This window comes from Leptosomus discolor, chromosome 5, assembly GCF_034619465.1.
Source record: "Leptosomus discolor isolate bLepDis1 chromosome 5, bLepDis1.hap2, whole genome shotgun sequence".
Lineage (NCBI taxonomy): Eukaryota > Metazoa > Chordata > Aves > Leptosomiformes > Leptosomidae > Leptosomus > Leptosomus discolor.
This window is the reverse complement of record NC_141395.1, coordinates 47963114-47987029: the sequence shown is the minus strand read 5'-3', so window position 1 is coordinate 47987029 and position 23916 is coordinate 47963114. Positions and strand designations below refer to the sequence as shown.

At 39.3% G+C, this 23916-nt stretch overlaps 1 protein-coding gene across 1 annotated transcript in view; it reads left to right on the top strand.

Moving 5' to 3' along the window:
* Positions 1 to 23916, top strand: part of STAU2 (staufen double-stranded RNA binding protein 2) — a 168398-nt gene that overhangs the window by 1334 nt on the left and 143148 nt on the right. Inside the window, exons 2-4 of the mRNA XM_086465158.1 lie at positions 17230 to 17437; positions 18519 to 18649; positions 22465 to 22624. Coding sequence (XP_086321284.1) covers positions 17239 to 17437; positions 18519 to 18649; positions 22465 to 22624 — 490 coding nt within the window. The 5' untranslated portion in view covers positions 17230 to 17238. The remainder of the gene's footprint in view (positions 1 to 17229; positions 17438 to 18518; positions 18650 to 22464; positions 22625 to 23916) is intronic.

The following is a 23916-nucleotide window of genomic DNA, read 5'->3' as shown; positions in this document are numbered from 1 at the left end:
TGGCATTGCAAGGCACAAGCAAGACTGTTTGCTCTGGTGTAACTAGGTGTAGTTACATTGAGCATACGTTGCTGTATTTTGCTTACGTTACTAGTGGCATCAAGCTGTGCAGGAGTAAGGTCTTCCTGAACTGCATGGTAATTCCAAGTTAGCAATCTACACCAGTGTAGTAATATTAATGTGTTTAAGTCATTTGTTAAATACGCGGAGGTTCTCCGCAGGCTTTGTTGTGACATTGCTGCCTACATAAACAGTGCCAGGCTGACAGATTTCTGAACGAAACCTTTTTTCTGGAAAGCCAGCAGCAGTGTAGGATTTCCAGTACTGATTTCCAGCTGCTGAACCTTAACTTTGCCCTAGAAAAACTCCTGGAGAGACTGCTGCTCTTGTATGTGTTTGCTAAGATTCCTGTTGCTGACAACTAGGAACAGGATTGAGATCGCCTGCTCGTTCATAGTTTTTGAGAGGAAGGGACAATTCACACTTCCTTTGCTTTGTGGAGAACTTTTCAGCAATGTTGCTCAGCTTTAGCAGAAGTCGTTCAGCTTGGGTTCAGTCCAGGCTGTAGTCTGGAGGCCAAAGTCTTTACGCATCTTCTTGCCAGGTTAAGCTACTTTGTCCCTCAAGAATTGTGGCAAAATAATGATAAATTTGAGTCATCTTCCATCCTGAATTATAGAAGTAGATTGTAAAGGAACTTCCTAATTTTACTTGCAGGAGAACCTGGTCAGAGGTGTTTTAATGACTTGACCAAGTTTAAATAAGCACTTAACTCGATCAGCCCCTTCCTTGGAGGCAAATATCAGGCTTGATTTTCCTGCACAGGTTTATAAACATAACTCTGCCATAATCCTGGTTTACATTGGTGTGAATGTGGGTAGTGAATCAAACACTCTGTGTTTTATTTGTAAAGCGTCATGAAAATTGACCTTGGGGAGGTTAGACAACAGGCCATAATGAAGCAGATCCTCTGATTCCAAGACTGCTTCTCCCACCATTAGGAAAGCTGCACCTGTCATGCTCTATCTAGACAGTTTGTTTTGACCTGCCCGAAATATGTGTCTATTGCTTTGTCAGCCTTCAAAAAGACTGAAAAAACTCTCATCAATTAATGTCCAGTCCTTCAGCCCAAAATACATCTTATAATAGCGTACCGTTTAGCGAGTGGGCCTTACAAAGTGTAAGTGCCAATTTTTTGGTCTGTACTTCATAAATACGTGTATACACATGTACAGATTTTCTCCCATTGGAGACTCAAGTCTGTGCTTCTCCACAAGGGTCACAGTGACGTGGTGGGGAAGGACCTAATTGCATCTTTTCAGGATAACTGTAATGACGTAACTACTGTTAATAACTCACCAAAGCTTCGCTTTCCCTTCCCCTGCTTGATTTTCTATCAGCAACAGCAAGATCTATAAGATAAGAGTTAGGCCTGTTTTTTGCCTGAACCAGTTATTTTGCATTTCTGATCTTTGTGTCATACAGAGCCTGTATTTTTCACAACAGTTCTTGACTTTTCTCTCTCTTCCACAAAGAGGAAGAGAAACAAAGGCGCTCTCAAAGCTCCTGTGGGTGCTGATGTCAAAATCCACGTGGGAAACCAGGAATCCCTGCTACCCCTTTCTGCCTTCACTATTCTCAGCCCTTTCTGTTGCTGGTTTTGCTGCATTAATGCTTGAGAATACACCCATGTAAGGGTCCGAGCTGCCTGGGGTGCTCACCACGCCAGCCCTCTTCCCTCTGCTTGCTCTGTGCCGACGAGTACAGATGCACGGTCTCTGAAAGCAGCAGGTCAGAAGGGTAAGGCAGGGGTTTCTGTTTGGTTGAGGGCCATATAAAGCACAAGGCTGGGGTCCTGCAAAGGCAGGTTGGGGAATGGGGCTGGCAGTTTTACTCAGGGAAGAGGGGACATATGGTGCAAGGGCGGGGTAAAGTTGGCAGAAGCACGTGACAGACTCTGGGAAGAGAGGAAATGGGACCTGTGTATAGCATAGTTAATATATATAAAATATATATATAAAAGAAGTCCAGGGCTCTGCCTTTAGGGGTTCTGCTCATTGTCAGCAACCAGTCATGATCAGTGTTATCCAAAGCATGTTTGCATTAAAAGATCAAGAGTTCAGTAAAAATCTGAGAGCTGTCTTGTCAGGCGTTGTTCTGGAAACTATTTAGGATAAAAAAATTGCTTGTCACAACTCCTAATCTAAAAATGAATTTTGAAAAACCATCTGTGGTAGTGTAATACTAAAGTCATGTGCGTGTCTGTAGCTGCTAAAGTTTGTTCATACTTCATCTCAACAGCAACTGTTTTGTGGTTTCTTTTAAGCTAGTAGTATTTGGAAAGTTTCCCAGTAGTGAAGTCTGTACTCCCTGGTCACAGTGTGCTCACCTGTGTCGTTCTGCATCTTTTCTTCTGCTTTAGTCAAGTACACATCACCAGTATGTTACAAATTTAGTGATACTTAACCAAATAAAACCACACTGTGAAATTTAACTTTTTCCTTGTAAAGGACGCTCTTTTTTTTTCATATTAAATTATTTAATTTTGTGACTCCAGTCACTGTATCCCTATAATCTTGTAATTAAGTCACCATTAAAATGATGGCGGGGGGGGAGGGGGGGGGCCTCTTTTTAGACTAATTAGAAATCAGTGCTTGAGCCTCCATTGGTGTTTGGGGAGGTCCCTGGTGATAGCCAGCGGCTAAGTGTTACGGTGAGTATGGGTTAACCTGCTATCTGTAGTTTCTGGGAAAAGGGAGCTTGCTAAGATGTTTACCACAGTACCACATGCTTGAAGGGTATGTTTACAGTCTCATCTTCTCCTGAAAACCTCCAAAGGATCGTACAGGCAGCGGTCACGCTTCTAGTTTTGCTGCTTGCCAGCTTTGAGGAGGCTGTTTGTCTCCAGGCTGGAGGAAACGTTTTGGAGTGTAGGAGACCAGGTTTTTTGGGGAAGTTTCTTGTGATGGAAATGGTCACCTGTTGGAACAAGAAGAGTTCTTTGAGAGATGAAGAACCTAATCTTTATTGCTATTCTTAGTTTCTTATTTTTAGTAGCTGTTATGTATTTGGAGTTTCCAGTTTCTTGCACAATAACCCCAGTTAAAGAGAGTAGTGTTATACAAATAGAAGGAAATTTTAGTATACTAAACATGCAGATTGATGTGAGTAACTGAAGTTGTCTGGATAAGTAACTGGCTGTAAGTGACGAAGAACTCGTGTGTCACCCAGATGGCACATCCATGCCACTGATACATTTTGAAGGGAAGAAATCAAGATACACTGTTCCCAAGGTGAAAGTGCAGAGCTGATACAGAGCAATGTTGGGTCAATTTGTAGCATACCCAGTTGTAGTGGTACAAATAAAGAAAAGAAGTAATAAAGTCTGTAGGAGCTTTAGCTTTGTTAGGCCAAAAAAGAGCAAGAAATAATCTGAGATTTCTTGGTAAAATTTTATTTGTTTTAATTCCTAACACCACCCCCCCACCCCCACCCCCCCCGCTCTTTCTGATCCATTCTTCTGTCCTGCGTATTAAATTGCAGGGCCTTTTCCTTTTCCTTTCCAGACTGTGGAAAATGTTTTCTCTGCTTTTTGTTCCAGTCTTGTGTATCTGGTAGTACTGAAACCTGCCTGCTTTGAACTGTGTTCCGTCTGTGGTGGCAATGTCCACTCGAGGGACATTGCCAGTGGGTATTTTGCTTAAGAGTATATACCCAAGAGACATTCCTTTTGTGTTTAAGGACTGGGAATCTTAATGAATGACTCCAGAGGGGTTTTCTTGAAAACCCTTCTGACCCTCTTATAATTCAGTGCAACATGCTTGCTGGTCCTGTATGAAATAGGTGTCCTCTCAGCTTCTGCATGGCAACTGAGGCTGGCTGTCCTTCATGAACAGGCATGAGGACCTTGTCCTGGATCAGGAGGCAGGTAAAGCTCTCGCTGGTTTCTCAGAGACATCCCTTGACGTTCTCTCTTAGCTGAATCCACAGGGTTAGATATGAGATTTGTCCTCTTCAGAAGGGAGAATGATCCACATCATCTTTTCTTCACCCTTCTTCAGCTGTCCAGTCTTTACCTCTTAGAGCCTTGAACAAGTGAAAAGTCATTGCAGATGCCAGGACTGGATCCCGTTTCTGTGGACTTAATGGAGTTGTCATTCATGAGGACATTCTGGGTGTGGACTTGTAGGTAACCACATGTATTTGCCAGGTCCCAGGGGAAGAATTAATGTAATACTTTTCTTTAGCTGCTGTATTATAAGGCTCCTCAGAAACTGGCCTTCCACAAATTACTGCCAGTGGCAACTCACCAGAGGTGAGCTTTGCAGGCCCTTTTTCATGTGACCATTAAATTGTATGTAAAACTTTGACTCCTTTTTCTGGTTCTCTTCAAATCCTACTGCAGTCAGAGCCCCTTCATCACAGATAGGCGTGAAAGCAAACTGCTGCTGTGGCTGGCCAAATGGATCTTTAATACTATAGCTTTAATACCATACTTGAGGTATTCTAAAAGAGATGCAAGGAGCAACTTACCTATTCTGGATTTGAATGGGTTTTTTTTGTCACAGTAGTACTTTGAACCTTTTCAAGGCTTTTAAGCCAACTCTGCTCACAAGGAATTTTTGACATCTAGCACCAAAAAAGAAGCAGTTTTATTTGCTGTCATTGCAGATACTGCCTGGTACTGTTTACCTTTGCTCAGGCACCTCATAGCTGACAGAAGCAAGGGAAACATAGTTACCTTCAAACTCATATACCTAATATATCCCCAAGATAGGGCAGGACAGACCACTGCAGGTGAACAGAGTTAGCAGAGGCAGATCTAGTTCCAGGGCTGTTTTCAAATGTGAGTGTCTGCTGTTGCGCTGGTTTGCAGACCTCTGCTCCCCAGCTCTGGGGTCTGCACCTCTGCCTAAATATCTGCTGCTTGTCGTCGCAACCTAGATGTTGGATGGCTTTTGGGCTAAGAGCACACCTTCCCTCCCTGTTAATGAGGAACATCCTTTTCTTGCAGGAGGTGAGACTGCTTCAGGTGTACATATGTAGCCAAATAGCGAGTGTTCTGTTTGAGATCCTAGAAAATGGGGTCCTTCTTCCCTTTCAAAGTGCATTTTGTTTGTTTGATTTTGGTTTTGAAGGTAGGGAACAGGAGTCTTAGCTCAGTAGTGAACTGAAGCATTGGCTCCCTGCAAGTTCAAAAGCAAGTTTGTTCTTTCACTGTGGTTCAGGGTGGTTCCGGAGTCACAAAAGCTAACTTTACCCTGCTGAAGCGAGCGGCCCTGGAGTCCCGCAAGTACAGTAAGTGATAAGAAAGACATTCCTTTAAAGGGCAGCTCAGAGCATCATCCATCCATCCATTCTGTCTCCAGGGAGTTGTCAGCCTATGCAGTTGCAAACAGTGGTGTCATTCCTCATATATGCAAATTTCTTTTTCACTTTCACTCATTTCTAGGTGCTGTTTCCTTTTACTTTGAATCACTTCACGTTACCACTGAATCAGGTTGCATTTTTAGCCAGAGTTGTCCTGTGTTTTACTTCTGACTCTTTATCTGTGTAAAAATACTTGAGAGAATTCCAAGTTTTAAGTCACAGTTTGTTTACATTTTTTTCCTCTAATAGTTATGCTTATAACTTCCTTTGGTCTGGGGAAACATGTTATTCTGAATCATCAACTACATGGATGAAGATCTCTCGTTTGCTGTCTTATGATATATCCTACTGGTACTCCTAACTGCCAGTACATAAGGAGTTGGAGGAAAAACTCTGGTTTTATCATGCTGGTTCTATGCCCTCACAGTCTGCTCAATTTTGCTCTTTTTACCAGCACTCTTTTTTTCTGTTGTTGGTTGTTAGTTTGGGATCCTCCTTGCTGATTTAACTCCAGAAATCGACCCTTTTGCCATCCTACCAGATGCGTGTAGTCTCTGTGCTGCAGCAGAATGTGTGCTCAATGTGCAGCAAGTTTGTAGTGTTTAGCTGATGTTTAGCACTGATCATATAGCCAACAGTTTTTCTTCAGTGTTTTCTGCCTTTTTTAACTCTGGAAGTGTCTGTAAGTATGCCACTAGGATTTTTTTTTCTTGCCCTGGATTGCTAAAATCTTTTATAATGTGTAGTTTCTTCTAAAGGCAAATAATTTGTTTGACTATGTTTCATGGCACAACTTCATCATTTCTGTCCAAAGTGTGAGTGTGCTACAAAGAATCAATAAGCAATTACTGCCTTTGGGTGCTTTGCTGGGTTGTTGATGATTCTTTTCGTTCTCAGGATCCTTGAGGAGTCTGTGTTGAGAGCTGCTTGCTACCTATGGATGGATTGGTTAGCCTTGTTCCTTTGGCTTTCTCTTAAGCTCTAGGCACGTGTCTCTTCCCATCTAGTTTGTTGGATCCAGTGTTAGTGGCCCCAGGTCACCACTGGCTACATATGATCTGTCCGCTTCGTTAATTTTTGGCCTCTTTTGTTTTTGTTGTTGTTGAGACAGGCTTGTGTCATCAGTTTTGCAACAGTTCATGACCTTGCCCCCAAACACAGCATCTCTAAATGGTTAATTTTCTCCAGTTGAAAACTTAGATTTTGTCCTTTTTATCAGTCAGAGAATTTGCTATGCCCAGTCCAGTACTTGGTAATTATTTTACCTTTATTCATTGACTGAGGAAAGCTGCACTTAAGATGGGGAGGAGGCTCTCTGAACTCGTTGCAGCTATGCCTATGAGCAGAGGTCCCATTTTGTCCCCCAGTCAGCAGAGAGCTGGTCTCCTGAGCTCTGTGTCAAAGTTATCTTATAACGAAGCATTGCAAAACGTGTCTATAGGAGAGCTGAGAGATGAAGAATCCAGGAGTGATTCATGAACAGGGGATGGCAATTTGACTCCAGCTGTGTCTGGGCGCTGCAACTTCTTGGAAGCTGTATGAGACTTCAACGTGGGCATTCATCACTCGAGCTGTGAAATAGTGTTTTTGTCTAAATGCACTCCTGCAGAACAAAAAAAGGCACACAAACCAGAATTTTATCTACTGCTAGCAATAGAGCACAATACCCTCTACTTTGTTCACCGAAACCACCTTCTCTGAGGATCTTGTAGCTGTTAATGACAGGCGAGTGATCATAGTATGAGGAGGGCTGGTAGCAGGAGCTGTAACTTTTTGTAAAGAAAAAGGCATGTTTCTGCTACTTCACCAGACTTTGTTACTTGAAATGGTATGAGAAGTAGTTTGTCTGTCACAGGTAGTCAAGGAAAACCTAGATAATTTTCTGAATTCCATTAATAATACTCAGTTTCTAGTTAGGGAATAAACTTTTAGTCAAGAAGTAATTTTTTCCTGCTTCAGAACAAAAAAGGAAGGATGTTTTACTTAGAATAAGAGTATTTTGTAATTTCAAATCAGTCAAAGCTTATTTGAGATCTAAGGAATATAACTACTAGTTGCTATCACAAATTGAAATAAAATACACAGCTTTTAGAAATATATATGAGAGAAATTTAAAAATACTAATTAAATAAGAAACTGAATTCCAGTATCACAAATAAGGAACCAATTACAGCTTTGATGCAAATGAGTCTGCAGTGGCAGTGTGTCAAGTCTGAGTCATGTTTTTTTTCATTTACTTGCTTAATCCCCTTCTGCACTTTTAAGCTAATGATTGATTGTTAAACTAGTGGCTTAGGCTTCCCTCTTTTCAGCTATTTTTCTTCATGAAAAAGCTTAGTAACTTATTTTTGTTTAACCTAAGATGAATGTGGTTTACCTGACCATCGTCTGCAGCAAGACAGTATGATGACTGCTGTATACGATGGCAGCCAGTAACCACTTCAGTATAACACTTTGAGTCTCAGTGGAATGTTTAAATGGTTGCACTTCATTGTCTTATCCCAGAAAGAAACACATAAATAAATAAAAATATTTACAATGATTCATTCCACATTTTTCTAATCTCAACTTCTGCGTTCACGATTTCTGGAGTCACTAAGTTAATGAGTTGTCTCCTTGGACTTTTCTGATATGTTTTGTGGGGGTAAATTTTGAGGTAGCCCTGGAAATTCAGCTTAATTTCTGTCAGTGTTGCCTGGAGTTTCTCTTGATTGTCCTACTCTCCCTTCTCCGAGGACTGTGGGACCAGGTAAGGATAATCTTGTCCAAAATGTTACAGGTATGACTGTGTGTCACAGAGTGTCTGGGGAGATACAGGTTTTCAGGGGATCATAGGTAGTTTACAGTCACGGCAAGGAAGAGATCTAAAGTTACAATACTGGACAGCCAGCTTTTGTCCTTTGGATTAGTGATTGTGGCAAGTTGCAGCAGACATACAGAGAAGGATATTACCCTCTAGTGTTGGGAAGCATGTGTGATGTCCTGCCTCTGATCTGTAAGGATGTATAGGCATCTATAAGCTAGTTTTTTGGATATATACCTCAAACCTTGATGGATTTTGGATGTGGAAGGCCTTCCACAAAGAAGGCTCTGATAATCGCCTTGCTGTTTTATGGAGGAGTTTCACATTTTCTCCTCTGTAGTAATTCAGGGTATCCTGGCTGGGTCAAACTGATGACTGTGTCTGAACCAATGTTCTGGCTGGATGGCTTGAAGTCTTTTCTGGGCATAAAATTTTTGACAGGATGAGACCTGAGTTAACTCATATTGACTGTTGAAAATTTCCATGGCTTTTTAACCATTTTTTTTTTCTGTTTTCTGGACAGCAACAAATAAAGTGAGACAAACTTTCTGATGAGTTTACCTTTGTAAGGTATCAAACATTTATATAAACCAACCTAATTTTTCCCCCTTGGGCTTTGGGTTGTGAACAGGTTAAAAAGCGTTGAGACACCCGACTGGCTCAGTTTCTGATGCAACAAATTTGCTTTCCTCATCTTTTAGTTTTCTTCTGGCGTTGAAATCTTCAAGTTGATAATTTGAGTGTCATTTCAAATGGGAGTTTTGTAATTAAGCTTCCCAAACTGCCCTGGTGCCAAGCAGCTGTCCCTATGAAGTGTTTGCTCTGGTTGCAGACTGTCTTCTCTGAGGGATTTCTGGATGTTCAGGGTTTTTGTTTTCTTTCAGCCTTTGCTTCAGTGATATTGAGTATCGGTGAGGTTGTTTTGTGGGAATAGCAATCCTTCTTTCCATCATGGTTCAAGATGAATATTAATAAAGTGTCTCTGCTTAGGAGCTCTGTTTCCTGTCTGCCTGTGAAGTCTCCACTTGAGACTTCAAGTAGCTGTCCAGTATACACAGGGCCTGACTATAATTTCTCTGTTAGAAGAGAAAATTAGCAGTGTGTACAGAGGCTGGGGTCATTTGGTTTTGCTTGCGCAGTAAGATACACTGTGGCCTGAGTTGCTTCTTTCTCAGCTTTTTCATGTCAGCTTCGCTGTTGCCAGGAAGCGAGGGAAGGGTTGCATTCCTGCCTGTCAATATGCTCTGCTTGCTGTTGAGTTTCTCTTGTCACAAGTTTTTAGTTTCTTGCAAGTGCAAATCCCTGTGTTTTCCATTATTCCTTACAAAAAGACCTGGTTTAGGCAAATATATTATGTAGGGAACCTCTCTGCAAGGGACTTTATTTACTTCCGTAATTGAGTCTGTTTTAATAAGGTCCATGATTGCTTATTTGTCAAAGACAGGTTTGGCAGTAGACTTTGGATAGGCTTCAGTTGCCTGTATTTTGCCATCTAGTGCAGTTTGAGACACCAAGTTATCCTGTCTGGTCTTTAGCTGCCTCTCTGCTGCATGGTTTAGCTAATCCTAAATTAGAAGTCTGCTTGTTGATCACCTTGAATGACACCCTGGGGCCGCTGGCTGTGTTGACTAGTGCTGTAACATGTTTGTTTAAGGACAGAAATTATTGCCGTTCCGTTGCCTTTTTATGGTGGGGTTTTATCTGAACCATCTGCTGCATGCAGTGGTGTGAGTCTTCTGAGAGTGGACTTCTGCTTGTTGAAGCAGCAGCTGAGGGAATACGCAGGTATCCAGATGTGGTATCTTAGGACATCTCAAATGCCACTGGTAAACATTGTGTGGATTACTGAGTTCCATACTGTATTTTCTTTGACTCCACTGGGAGTTTAGACACCTTGCTTGTATTTGGAAACCTGCATTATAGATGTCTTCAAACCTTACCTGAATCCTCATATCTCACTGTACAGCAGTGCCATATGGTGTGGGTCACTGTTCTGCTGTGAGATACGCTGTACATGTAGATGGCCTTGTAGAGATCACATTTTTTCATATTAGTTACTTTTACTGTAGTGGCTTAAGCAGTTTACTACATCCAAAATGTGTGCTTATTATACTTGCTCTGTGACATATACTATGTGTTTCAAGCTGTGTGAATCTTACCTCAATTGCAGGGTAAGCCTCTTCTGTTCTAGCCCACTTCCTAACACATTGTAGTTAAATGGCAATAAAAATTCGCACTGTTGGCCATTTTGTCGATTGAGAAAATCTTAGGTTTTAGTCTTTGATTCCATAATTAGTTACCTCATTTGTTACCTTGTTACTTTATTTGTTTGGAAATTTTCCTTTCTTTTGAAAATTACCCAAAATTACTCCATTGTAAAGAGAGTTGTTAGAGAAGGATTGAATCGGTGACAGATGTAAATAATATGTATTCCCAAGTAATGGTAATCTGGTCATTGATTTAGAGACTTGTATGCTTTATGTAGCATCTTGGATCAACATAGTATTGGAAATTAGGGAACTGATATGTTTTCATGGCGAAAGAATTCTGCAAGATTAAGCAGTTTCTAGCTCAGTCTTCTGAGTATTAAGTCCTCTTTTTTGTTGTTGTTTTAATGTGCTTGTCCTGTGTAGTAGTTCAAAAGGGAAGTTGAGCTGACTGCTGTTTGAAGAAGTGGCTGAAAAGTATTACGAGTGCACACTTTTAATCTGTTCAATTTCCTACTTGATTTTTTTTTTTCAAAAATACTTTCCTGCCTCTCCTCAGAAAGCATCTTACTGTTCGTATATAAGAGTTTGCAAAGGATATTCCTCCGTGGATGGTAATATCCTTACAAAAACAACTTTTGTGTTTTCTCAGAGTGCGCTGGGATTTAATGTTCTGACCTGGCATTCCCTGCAGCCTCCTGGCCCTTCCTTGCCTTCCTGGGGGTTTATCTGCAACGCTTTTCTGTTCCAGGCCAAGAGCAGAGGAAGCTGCTTGTAAGGAACTGTGGTGTCTAGTCAGTCCTCGGGGGGAGGGCGGGGGGCTGGGTTTAGTGCTGAGCAAGTCGGGGAGCTGTTTTGTAAGCCTTGTAGCTCCTTGGATTTTGAGTTTTAGTCCCTAAGTGTGCATTTTATCAAAATAACCAAAATAAGAGATAACGATTCTCCCCACACACACACCTTATACTTCAGGAAAGTAAAATGCTCTTAAGGCTTAGCTTCTAACTTCACTTACTGTCATGTATTAGTTGTTAAGTAGCCGGTAGCTATGCCCAGATTTCCACTGAAATTAAGATTTGCTAGTGTAAGGCACTGTGGGGGAAAAAAAAAAAAGACAATGAAAAAACCCAAATAGGCCACAGGTTTCTGAAAATGAAACTGTCGGCAGTGAGATTGTGGGGTTTGCGTGGAGCAGCATGAAGGAGCTGAACTTCGGTGTACGGTTTGGCAGCGAAGTTAAACTGATTAGGAGGAGTTGAAAGGGCTAATTCCTTGCACCCACTCCAGGTCAGGAGTTTATGGCCCTCCCTGCACAGACATGGATGCTCCTCTGATCTTCCTCCTCACCCGCGTGTGAGCTGGTTCAGTGAGGTAAATGGGCAGAAAAGTATTAGCTTTTTGCTGTAGGGGACAGAGGACACAGGATTGTCCCCTGCTATGGCAGCAAGTCATTAGATCAGTTTGGCTGATGGCAAACCACCCCTAGTAAGGCAAAAAGCAACAGATTGATGGAGGAGCAAATGAGGAGGAAAATAGCGGGGACCAGCAGTAATATAAAATAGAGAGACTGTGTGCGATTTCGTGTGTAGTTTGTAAATTTTGCCTATTTAAAATTTATAAATAAGATATATTTTTTAGCTATTCTAAATAACCATCTGCTGACTGTTGCATTAAGTCATGCTCTTGCTAAACTGCTACTGTGTGGCTATCTCATTATTTGATTTTACAGAACAGAAAAGATTGAATTAACGTCTGCTCTGAAGGTAACGCAGAGCTGTGTGTTTTCTGTCATCCCCAAATAAGCTGCTAGATATAACACAGTAAAAAGAAATTACAGAAAGCTTGAGACTTCCGTAGTACTTTCTACATGAATGTACATATATGTATAAATATTTACCATAAATGTAAGAAACGGCACACAAGAAATACATTTTACCTTTTGGCACTTTTGTATGCTTTTGTGTAACGAATGAGGTAATGTCAGGAGAATATAAGGAGAATGGAGAGTTTAATGGAATTTTAAGGCTAAAACTAAAACGAAACCCTCCTTAGTTAGGAAGCTATTAACTCTGTTAGGGTTCTGTGACTTGGGAGTTTTACAGAAGAATCACATTCACAAGCTGCTACCCAAAGCAGGGGTTGATCTGGAAAAAAACCTTGAGCTGCTGCCTGCTTAGAGACTGCCGCCAGTCTGTTGTAATGCTGTTCCTGTACCTTTCAATATTTTCTTTAATGATGTGGATGAAACAGTACACTTATTGAATTTGTAGATACTATAAAGCAGGCTTGGAGGAGACTGCAAACATTTTAAAACTCGAATTAGAATTCAATGTGATCTTGATTGTCTTTTTCTTTTTGCTTACTTTTTTTTTTTTTTTTTTACAAGGGAATTCAAGGAAAACAAGAACAAAGTGTCATTGGCTGCAGAACAGTGAGATTCACAAATAGAGCACAGGCTAGAGCTTGCTGGGTAGCAGTTCTGCAGAAAAGGTCCCGGGATCATTAGTATGATACTGTTGTGAAAAACAGGCAGCGATAGAATGTATAAACAGAAGTATTGTGTATATGAGATATAAGGTATCTGAAATGATTTTTATTTTTTTTTTTTTACTCAGCAGTGGCTGGCCCTCTGTAAAGCACTTCGCAAATACGTAGTATGTGCTGCGTGTTACATATTTGTACGCAGCTTAGATTGGGTATGTTAGGTTATATGACAGAGCAGTGTAAAAGTGTGGTAACACCCTACTGTGTATATGCGTTTTCCATTTTTCTGCACAGATGAAGTCCAGTCTTCCCTTTCGCCTGTTCAGGTCATTTGTTTCTCCGACTGTTGGTTTTTCATACAACAACTTGTGTTTCAAGTCAAGTATTGCTTTTTTAGTTTTTTTCACATTGTGGAAGTTTAACTTGAAAACTTACTGGTTTTGTTTTCCACCTTCTGTGCTGGAGAGCCACGAAGATGCTCAGGGGCTGAACCTGGTCCAGTGGAAGGTGTCCCTGCCCATGGCAGGGGGGTGGGAACGAGATGATCTTTAAGTTCCCTTCCAACTCAAACCATTCTATGAGTCTATGATCTGCTTCATCTGTCTGTTTTTATTCCATTAGTGTGACACATTCTAAGAATCATTTCACCTGAGCATTTAATTCATATCTTATGTCATAAGATCTAAGGATATAAAGTGATTCATGTTCCAGAAAAGTACAATAAATTATAATAATCAGAAAAAATCTAAATAATTCTTTATGTTATATGGTGCTTTTTATCATGACACAAGTGTATTCACAGTTGTTTAAAATATTCTGCATCTGTGAATATAACAAAATTAATGTTGTGGTTCCAAACTTACAAAAAACATGAATGGAATATTCAACAGCAATATTTTCACTTTAAAATGTGAAGTGGGATTGATTTGTTGTTTTAAAGTGAGTTTATTTTGTTTTGGTTATTTTTAGTGTGAGAGAAAAATTCACAGCTTATACATAGTTTAACAGGAAAGTTAATAACCAGCTGTGTAATGAAACCTGTGTAATTCCCTTTTACAAACTGCTTTCAAAAGTGGAAGGGAAGTAAAATGCAATTATAGTGTATTTACATCCCTTTAAATGCCTGCTATAGCACTTCTAATACAGCTGTGCAGGTTAGAGTAAGAGAAGAAAAAAACATTGCTGCATTTTCTTTTCAAGAAAGCACTGTGACTTGCAGGCTTCAACTGGATGGACACGTGTGTGATTAAGACTGCAAGAAATATCCTTGCTGTGGTGTCTCAGCATGGCAGCTGGCAGCTTGGTAAGGACCCAAAGCTGGCTGTCACAGCTGCGCAGTCCTGCTTTCTCAGAGAGACCCAAGTGCCCGTAACCACTACCTGGCATCCAGGGAGGCTCCTGTGGAGATGCTTGGGTGTAGCAGTTTCCCAGATGTGAGCTGGATTAGCCACCCGAAATGAGGTGTGGGGGCTTTCCTAATCATCATAGCCTAAATAAATGATCCCTTTTGTATATGCCAGATTTTTTCAAAAATATCCATGTGGAAGATTTCAAAATATTTTGATTATAGAACTGCATTTCACCTCTGACCAGCTTAGTGAAATCTCTTTCCCCCAAGTCCTACATTTGATTGTGTAGTAGCAAACTGGTCTGTGCTCGTGGCTGGAAGGCCCCAACATGTTCTTTTGCTTCACTGTTCATAAAATAGTACAACGCTGGTAGATATGTAAAAAATGTAAAGAAAAGATGGAGAATATAAGTTTTTTCCCTTTTTTGTCATGACATCAAAGATTATTTGCTTTGCAGTGTGAAAATGACATGACAGCACTATGTCAGCTATATCCTCTCGGTTGTCTCTCTCTACTAGCGGATTATTAGAACTGATGACAAATTTATTATCTCCTTATCTCCTGTACTTAAGAGTTAGTCCCTATAATTATATTTACCTCCTGGGCATCTTTATACAGATTAATTTACAAAATAGTTAGGGTTTCTTGTAGGGGTTCTGCAGCTTTAGATATATAAGAAAACCCCAGCACCTAATATGTTATGATTTTAATGCGATTTAACAATTTAATTTCCTACGTGCTTTACTGTAGGACAAAGAGTGTCTTTTATTCTCCTAAACTTTTATCTTGTTCATTTTTACAATTCCTTGATACTATTATCAAACTGATTTTTTTTTTTTTTATCCTTAGTAGAAAAGGATCAGTCCTATGGCTTCTCCCTTTAGAACAGCAAAATCATAGAACACATTATTTTATTTGTTTATTAGTAAGTTCTGCTTTCTTGAAAAGAAGAATAAACTTTCAAAATACTGGAAGCTGAAAGAATAATTCACATCTGGCAGGGCCCGAGAATAGATGTTCGGTAATATCTCATGCAGTAGTGTATGAGTGATAGCTTTCTTGTACCTATGTTTATAAGCTAAAATAAGGGGTTTCTTAAACTTTAATTATTGTGATGATATTTCATATTATGTTGATTTCGGTTTAAAGATATTTAATGAATATGGCCTGATTCTGCCATCAATGACTTTGATGTTTACAATGAAGAAACTTTTCAAATTCATTCTGGTCTACACTAATATATTTAAAATCAGAATTAAACATGTAGTACACCAAAGAATTTCTATAGTTTTACACATTCTCAATCTTTAAGTTAGACCCTTCTAACAATACTGGTGTATTGTATGACATTTGCTGTTAAGTGACAGTAGGATTTTTACAGTCTGAATTTAGTCCATATTTTTTAACACATGAAGTGTTTGAATAGATCTCAGCTGACTGCATATGTACTTTTTAAATCTGTCGCTATTAGTGTTTTACTTATGGCATTTATGAAAAGGGCAAGTGATTGCATCTCGGCTTCATTTTTAGTATTTTTACTTTTGCTTTTCCAGAGATTTAAATCAGTCATCTGTCAGTAATAAAAATGGCATTCCAGTCTGAACCTCTTTTCCAAAGCACAGAGTCACAGCAATAGGATTTATTATTTTCATTATGCTAGTGCAACTGTGCTAAAGTAGTTGCACTTGTGTGGTGTATTGAGTGATTTGGGATCTTAATCCAACAATACTGTTCCTCTGAGTGGAGGTACTGGGATATTTTTTAATGGATTGGGGTGGGTGGCAGAAATACTGATCTAATAAAAATTTTTTATATGGTTGTACTCATTTCAGTAAGACCTTAGTTAGAACTTTTTTCAGGTGTTGGATGGAATTTTTGCTTAGTAAGAAAGAATTACTGCAGCAGAAGTAGCTGGGTTCCTGTCCTCCTCTGCCTTAGCCAGAGGGACCAAAGCTGCTACCTGGAGAGGTCCCAGGTCCCCAGGCTGTTTGTTGGGGTTTGTCTCTCTGTCCTCCCTGTACGGTTCCTATCATGTGTATGAACACTGAAAAATACAGTTTATGTCTATGCTACTGAGTAAAATACATCATCCTGTTTGCTCCTGATGCCAAAAGGAGAAGCCCAAGACTTTCCCCTGGAGAACTGAGAATGACTGCCTCCTCACTTATTTGAGGGGATTGCCTGGGGTGCCTGCTGGCCTCCAAACTGCTCCCATGTGGTTTTTGCAAGAGTTTTTTTTTTTGTCAGTAGCCAAAATTTTGCCAAGGAGTGTACTCTCAGTGAATGGTATGAAGGAGCCATGCCCTGACCCTGGTTGTTTACGAACGCAGACTTAGCCAGAGGACAGGTATTGGTAATAAAGAAACTCCTTTGGGCAGATGCAGAGAGATAATTAGCACCTGGCGTATTCCAGGTAAATGCTTTAGGCACTGGGTTAAAGGCTAGTTTAGGAAATCCTGGTACTGTGATAGTAATTTGTACAAGGATTGAAGTGCTCCACCTGTTGACTGCATAAGCAGTGATTTTTCAGAACTTGCTGCTGTGGTGGTTTGGTTGGTTGATTGGTTGGCTTCTCTTCCTATTTTTTTCTCTTTTCTAGAGAAAGAAAATAGGGATTTTCTCTTGTGGCCTTATTTGGTGTTTTGTGTGCACTTCACTGGAATAACTCTGGAATGGCAGGTTGTTGCAAAGACATCCTCTCTTGAAGAAATTGGCAGGTGCTAATCTTATCCGCAGAATAATTGCTTGGAATTTTATTCTAAGTAGTCATTCTTCCTGCTGTCTTTCAGGCAGGGTCACAACATAATTGAGCAACAGAACCTGGAATCAGGGCGTGTGCGTTCTACTCCGGTAATATTCTTTGTCTGTGATCTCTGTTTCTCTGTGCATCGCTTTGGAAGTAACGGATGCAGAAGCATGACTTTTGTAGATAGTTTTGTGACCCAGATCTGGGTGCAATAAGGAAGTTTTGACATTCAAAACACAAAGTGTCCTGCTCATAATAACTTGTTTATTGCAGTGATAGGCAATGGCACAAGTTAAGATGCAGACTACAGCAAACCTGTCTGGACCTGCCATCTCCCCTATGGTGCTACCCCTACCAGTTACAACTACAAATACGCTGGGTCTGCCGTCCTCAATGAATGGATCCGTTTCGGAATCGGCTGCCAGCTGTAGCAGTCCTACTGCCAGCCTTGTGGATCCTGCGCCTTCTAGCAACTCACCAGGTAAGTTGGTCCAGGTGTATTTTCTTTGTGAATCTTTTTGATGACTTGTTAATTTAAAACAAACAAACAAACAAAAAAGTAGGTCTTAAAGAGAATTAAAATAAAGAAAAAAGATCCCATAGAAAAATATTTTGGCTAAATAGGCTGTTTACAAAGTTAAGTTTCTTTAACTGAGTTCAGACTTACAGCGAAGTGTTGATCAATTGTATAAAAGCTCAGAAAAGAACATGTCTGTTTTGTCAAATTCTGAGCGTATCTTTTATAGAGAAGGTTTAGTGGTGCAGGAAGGTCTCCAAGTGTATTTCTCTTCCCTAGAACAGAATGTCTTCAGACTGCTTGGCAGTATTTGGTGTTTCCTTTGTAGCCTAATAAATGCTGTAGTTCCTATGCTGAACTGGGTATAAAATACAGAAATGTTACCCTAAAAAATTAAGCAAGAAATGACAGAGTGTGTTAGAGATAAATACAAATAAGTAGAAAAAGAAATAGCAGAAAGTTAAAAAGTAATAAGGCAGTATACATGAAGTGAGTAGTCTAAGAAAAGCAGAACAAAATCCTTAAAGGGGCAGGAAAGGCCTTCTTTGGGAGTGCTCTGAGAACGACTTCATTCTTGTGAGAAAAGCCTAATACACTGGGGAGAAGCAAGTGGAGACAACAGGATTTCATTGCCTATATTTATCTTGCAACTCTTATGCTATCCAGTTCTGCTTCCAAGTGTCAAGAAAACATTCTGAAAGAGTAGTCGATTCCTGGAACCAGTATACTCCTGACAGTATACTCTGGTGACATAGGAAATGTAACATCTGTATGTCCTCCTACACTGTCATCTTTTAAAGACATTTTGTAAAGAAATAGTTGTATTCTTTTAGATTGCATGTAATCAAAATGGTTATTGTAAAATGCATATTCTCATGAGATTAATATGTAAATCGTATTTAAATACTGTGTTTAGCATATGTGCAAAAAGTATTATTTAGCCACAGTATTTTCTTTTCTAAGCATGCTGCTGCTTTTGCAAAGCTTTACGAAGTTGTGAAGAATACATTTCTCCACAAAAACTTTACAGACTCTTTATTTACAGCTCCTCTCCAAGATAACATGGCAAACCCCAAAGAGAAAACTCCAATGTGTCTGGTAAATGAGTTAGCCCGTTTCAATAGAATTCAACCCCAGTATAAGCTTCTGAATGAAAGAGGGCCTGCTCATGCCAAGGTAAGGTCACAGTTCCAGGTGATGAGCCATACTGTAAATGCTGAACAGATAATGTCATGGTCTGGACAAGTGCACTTGTCAAACGCAGCCACATTGCTGGTGTAAGGGGTTTCTTACTGTTCCTTATTTTACTTTTTTTTTTTTTTTTTTCTGTTGAAGCACTGTAGATCATTTTGTACCTTTCTTTGACTTTCATCTTTGAGTTTATATTCGTTGGTCTCTATAAAGACCTTGTGAAGGTCTTTCCAGAGTATCACCACACTTCCTTAATCGTTACGGAGCGTTTGCTTTTTAAGCTGCATGGATCCTTCCCAGTCGGCGTGCCTCTGATAACTGTTTCTGCCTTTGTTTTGTGGTAGTGCAGATGATGACAAAGCTAGTTTGTGTCATTTTTGAAAGTGCTTATTGATAAGATTCTGTGTCCATAAAGTTGATTGCATTGAGTCTGCATCTTTGGGTCATGCGTTATAGGGAACTTTATTACCGTTCTTTCCTTTATATTCTGTGCAACTTAAAGATTTACAGTGATATTAAGACTCCTGATATGATTATAGCATTAAAGTTTCTAATGAACTGACAGTTAGTTCTGGTGAGTTCTCATATCGGTTTGGATGTCCAACTTGAGTACAAATTAGGATGCTTTCAGATGGTAGGGAGCACAGAGGCCTACTTTCATGATAATAATTTTCAGGCGTAATTTTGGATTTCCTCGCTAGTTAGGAGAGCAATCTGGGGGAAGAGAAAAAAGCCTGAAAAACTCTGAGAGACACAATGGTGTAATTAATAGCTGCTTTGTACTCAGTATTTCTAGAGTGGCAAAACTGCATAAAATGGTGGGGTCACACTGCGCATTAGTAACAGTTTCAGCTAGTCGTGGGCTATCTCTGCCATTGCCCCTTGTTCCTCACTTGCGCGTTATGTTGTCAAATAGTGCAGAGTTGATGCAAATCACTGACCTGCTGGTTTGGCTGGTGTTCATGCATCCTTTATGCTGATGGGGATGATGTCAGCAGGCGCAGGGTGAAGAAGTGCTTTGGTTGTACCAAAAGCTGTGCTTTTGGCTGGTCATATTCCTCAGCAGTAAAGATATTTGAGTTACATTACATTCATACTGTACTTTAAATTTTAGCAGGATAAGAAATAGTTCACATATATTTGTGATTACTTTTAAAGGAACTGGTATCATTGAAATTACTTGAGCCTTCATTAGCTGCACTTTTGAAAGCCAGATTTTCAATGGAATTCTTAATTTTTCAGTTTTTTAATTTACCTCTTATTATTTTAATTACACTCAAAGTGGTAAAACAATAAAAGATGTTCTCTGTAGACTTGTAAGGATATTAAGTCTGATTTTGACCTGAGCAGCAAATGAGAAAAAGGAGGGAAGGGGATGAAGAACAAGGGTGATATTAATAAGATTATGCGGACTTACGTACCTTTGACCAACGAAAAGCAGAGAAGTTACTATGACTGTGTTAGCAGTTTAGTAATATGGCTAGTAATATGATGATAAACCCAATAGAGTATGTGAAACAGAGCTGAGTTGTCCTGGAAAGCATGACCTGAAGGCTGTAATGCTGCTGCTGCTGTTTGCCGTGCTGCTTTCCTCCTACACATGCCCTGCACCTGTCCACTAGTGGTGTTCATGACTTTCAGAGACATGCTCTACAAGACAGCTGTCTGTGTCATGACCACAAATGCTAGTAAATTTTTACATCCTTTTCTCTATTTGTCTCTGGAAAGTAATGAGAATTGGGGTGAAAGGGGAATCTAGAAACTGTGGAGCTGGTAGAGAAGTGGCTCTTTGTGATGGTGCAGTTGGGGTTTCTAGGAGTCTGCCCTCGAGGTGGATTCTTCATCATAAGGAAAATCAGAAAGTCTGTGTTAGCATAAATGATATTTTGGGGTATTTTAGTCAGGTAGATCATTTATTCTGTGCTTCTTTGTCGATGGCATCTCAGGAGACAAATTTAAAAGAAACACTGGCAGAAGAACGTGGATAGTGGTAAGGGGTAAGGGACGTAGCACTTCCAAAGGCTGGAAAGGAGGAGAGAAAGTTCTACGTGCAGAAAAAGTGAGGAGGAAAGAATTGCCAGAGCTAAAGGAGGCTGACCTTACAAATACAGCAGAGTGAAAACAAGCACAAAGTGCAGTGGCCTTTGCATTTCTGCTCTCTAGCCGTCAGGTAAATTAGGCTGAACACGAGGAATACAGACTTCCTCAGAAAATTGGTGGGAATTGCCTCTCCATCCATGGCAGAAGTGTCAGCTCCCATCTTCCAAAACTCCAGTGCTTCATGGGCTGCTCCAGATTTTGGTTTTAGGCAGTTTTATTCCTTTAATTAAATTCCCATCTACTACTGTGTGTGGTTTTTTGCAGGAGTTTTTTTGTCAGATAGGCTAAGTGAGAAGGTTAGATCTCTGGCTATAGAAGTTTACTGAGCAAGCCCTTTATTATCTTGAATTCCTGTTTATTGCTCTAAGCACTAAGAGTTATAGGTAGATAACTAGCCATTATTCATCACATTTTAATTGAAATTCAAGTTATTCTCCTCCTATAAAAATACTACACTGCTACTTACTTGCAAAATATAAAATATATAAACTCCAAATCCAGAAATCAAAATCCTTTTAGTAATAAGGATGTATGTTTATAGATAATTTATGTAATTGTTGGTATTTAGCTTATTACCCAACTTAGCTTTCTGGTGGGGGTAGGGTTTGACAGTGCAAAATTAAGAGACTATTTCTCTCTTCCCCCTTGTCTGTGAGGAAATTGTCATGAGTGCTGTGGAAAAAATGACATGGCGATAGGAACTGTGATATGGGGACTTGCACTGTGCTTCTGAAAATGGCAGTAGGCCAAAATTCAAGCCTATAATTAAGACGCAAGTATGTATTTGTAGTATTCAGTTCATATGCGCTGTGTGCATGTGTGTAGGGCTGAGTTGGGAGACACATACATACTTGTGTTCAAGTGCTTGTTTGCAAATACCTGCTAAATGAAAATGTATATAAAGCCAAATTTAAAGGCTGCCCATCATGCCTGTCTTTAGATACCTGGTCCTGGATCCAGCGATTTTAGTTATTTTAAATGTGATAGAGCAAATAACTATCAAAATGAAAATTTTACTTTATGTACTGCTCCCACTAATATGTAGATTTCTTTACATTGCGTCAAGTAAGTTAGTCTGTTTTCTGAGGTAGGTATATCTTAGTTTGCTGTGTATATCTGACTATTAAATCCTGCCTTACATGTATGGAATTGATATAGAAAAGGCATTGAGTTCTTACCCTTTCTCTTGTTCTTAGATGCTCAAATTTAAACAGAGCATGTACATATCCTGCAGAAGCTAGACTCTATCTAATATCTTAAATATGTGTTGAGTTTTATCTTCACAACTTGCACAGCATAGATACTGCTTGAAATAATCTTTTATTGCAGATTTTGAAATATATATGGTTTTTATCAGTAGTCTGTTTCTAAACTCTGAATTTTTACAGTTCCTGCCTTCACTATAGATTCCACATTAAAGAGCTGCAGTTTCATTCAAAAAGATAATACTTGTTTTCTGTCTTACTTTATATTTTTTAATGTATTTGAGTTGTGACTGTGCCCTAACAATACACATTATTTTCCGAAATTAGGTTGTGTGAGAAATTCTTTCACTGGGTAAAACTATTCAGGCCAAATTCTCTGCTGCCTTGAAGAGTGTGCAGTCATTTATATCCATTCAGAATTATTACAAAATTACTTTTTTTTTTTTTTTTTTTTTAGTAGCATTGCCAGTGTTTACCTGTTCTTTGTCTTTGAAGATGTTCACAGTGCAGCTGACTCTTGGAGAGCAGACATGGGAAGCTGAAGGAAGCAGTATTAAAAAGGCCCAACATGCTGCTGCTAGCAAAGCATTGAATGAAACTACCCTTCCCAAACCAACGCCTAGACCACCCAAAAATAATGTTAACAATAATCCAGGTGTGACATTTTACTCTGTGTTAAATGTTGTTGAAGTGTTGGAATATTATACCACTAATAAATAAATTGAACAAGATGTGAGTTAAGTTGGAGGATGAGAATCTGTTTTACAACTATGGTAGTGTAATGAAGAACCTCTAGTGAGTTTGCACAGGAAAATTTTTAATGCACATACCTAAAATGGTTGAACTGGAAGTGAATATATTATTTAGATAAGGCTTGAATGTGTACAAAGTGGTTGTATGTGATCGACAGTAGACAGACAGGACAAATACAGATTGAACTGACCATTATTACCACACTAAAACATTTTTCCCAGAGAGTTATTTTAGCTAGTTTTCCAATGAAATTGGAAATTTTATCCAGTCCAGTCCTGGAAATTGCATCTGTGGTGTAAATAAAAGGTCATGAGAACTTTTGACTAACAACGCTAATTTTGCTTTAAGAAAGATGTGCTTTATATGCACAGGTATCTTCTCATCAAAATGACATTATGCATTTTTATTATGTAGTTGACTTCATAGTTATTCCTTCGTCTGGAAAATATAAAAACTGTTGATAGAATTTTTTGAATAAGTATTGCATGAAAATTTTCATCATTTGACATACAAAACTTCAATGGCAGACTGGCAAATTCATCATAGCTTTTTTAAGGCTAGATTCATTTAAACCTCTTATGAAAATATTTTGAGAAAATACTAAATCCTTTTTATTGGAATGTACGTTTAGCTCATTTAGGATTTTCTTACAACAGTGCAAGTGGGTAATACTGTAGCTGAACATTTTATTTAAAAAAAATAAAGTAATTAAGTCACAGTGTAGTTTTTTATTTGGTATTTTGGAGACCATACAAGTGGGCAAGTGTTGGCCACTTTCTATTTTTGTGTTCTGTCACCAGTAGATGGCTCTAGTGCCACTGATTTCCAGCATTTGTATTTTCAGTTTGTTAGGTCATTCCTGTTAGATGGTGAGTTTTAACTCGTAGTCTTAAGTTTTCAAGTCTTGCAAATGAAACATTTTTTTCTAGTGTTTTGTAAGATTACCAAATGACTGCAGTAATGCCTGTTACTGCTTGCTTGTTTCAATGCCTCTTTGCTCCATTTGTGGTTTTAATTAATAGTATTCAGCAGGAAGAGACGCTATTCTTTTATCTTTGTAGTTTCAGAAGGTGTCGTGATGTATTATAAGCACTTTGGAAAGATCAATAAACAGCTTGATTATAGCACTGGCTTTCTCATTCATAAATGAAGATTAATCTACTGAAACTGCATAGAGAATGCACTGAGATTAAT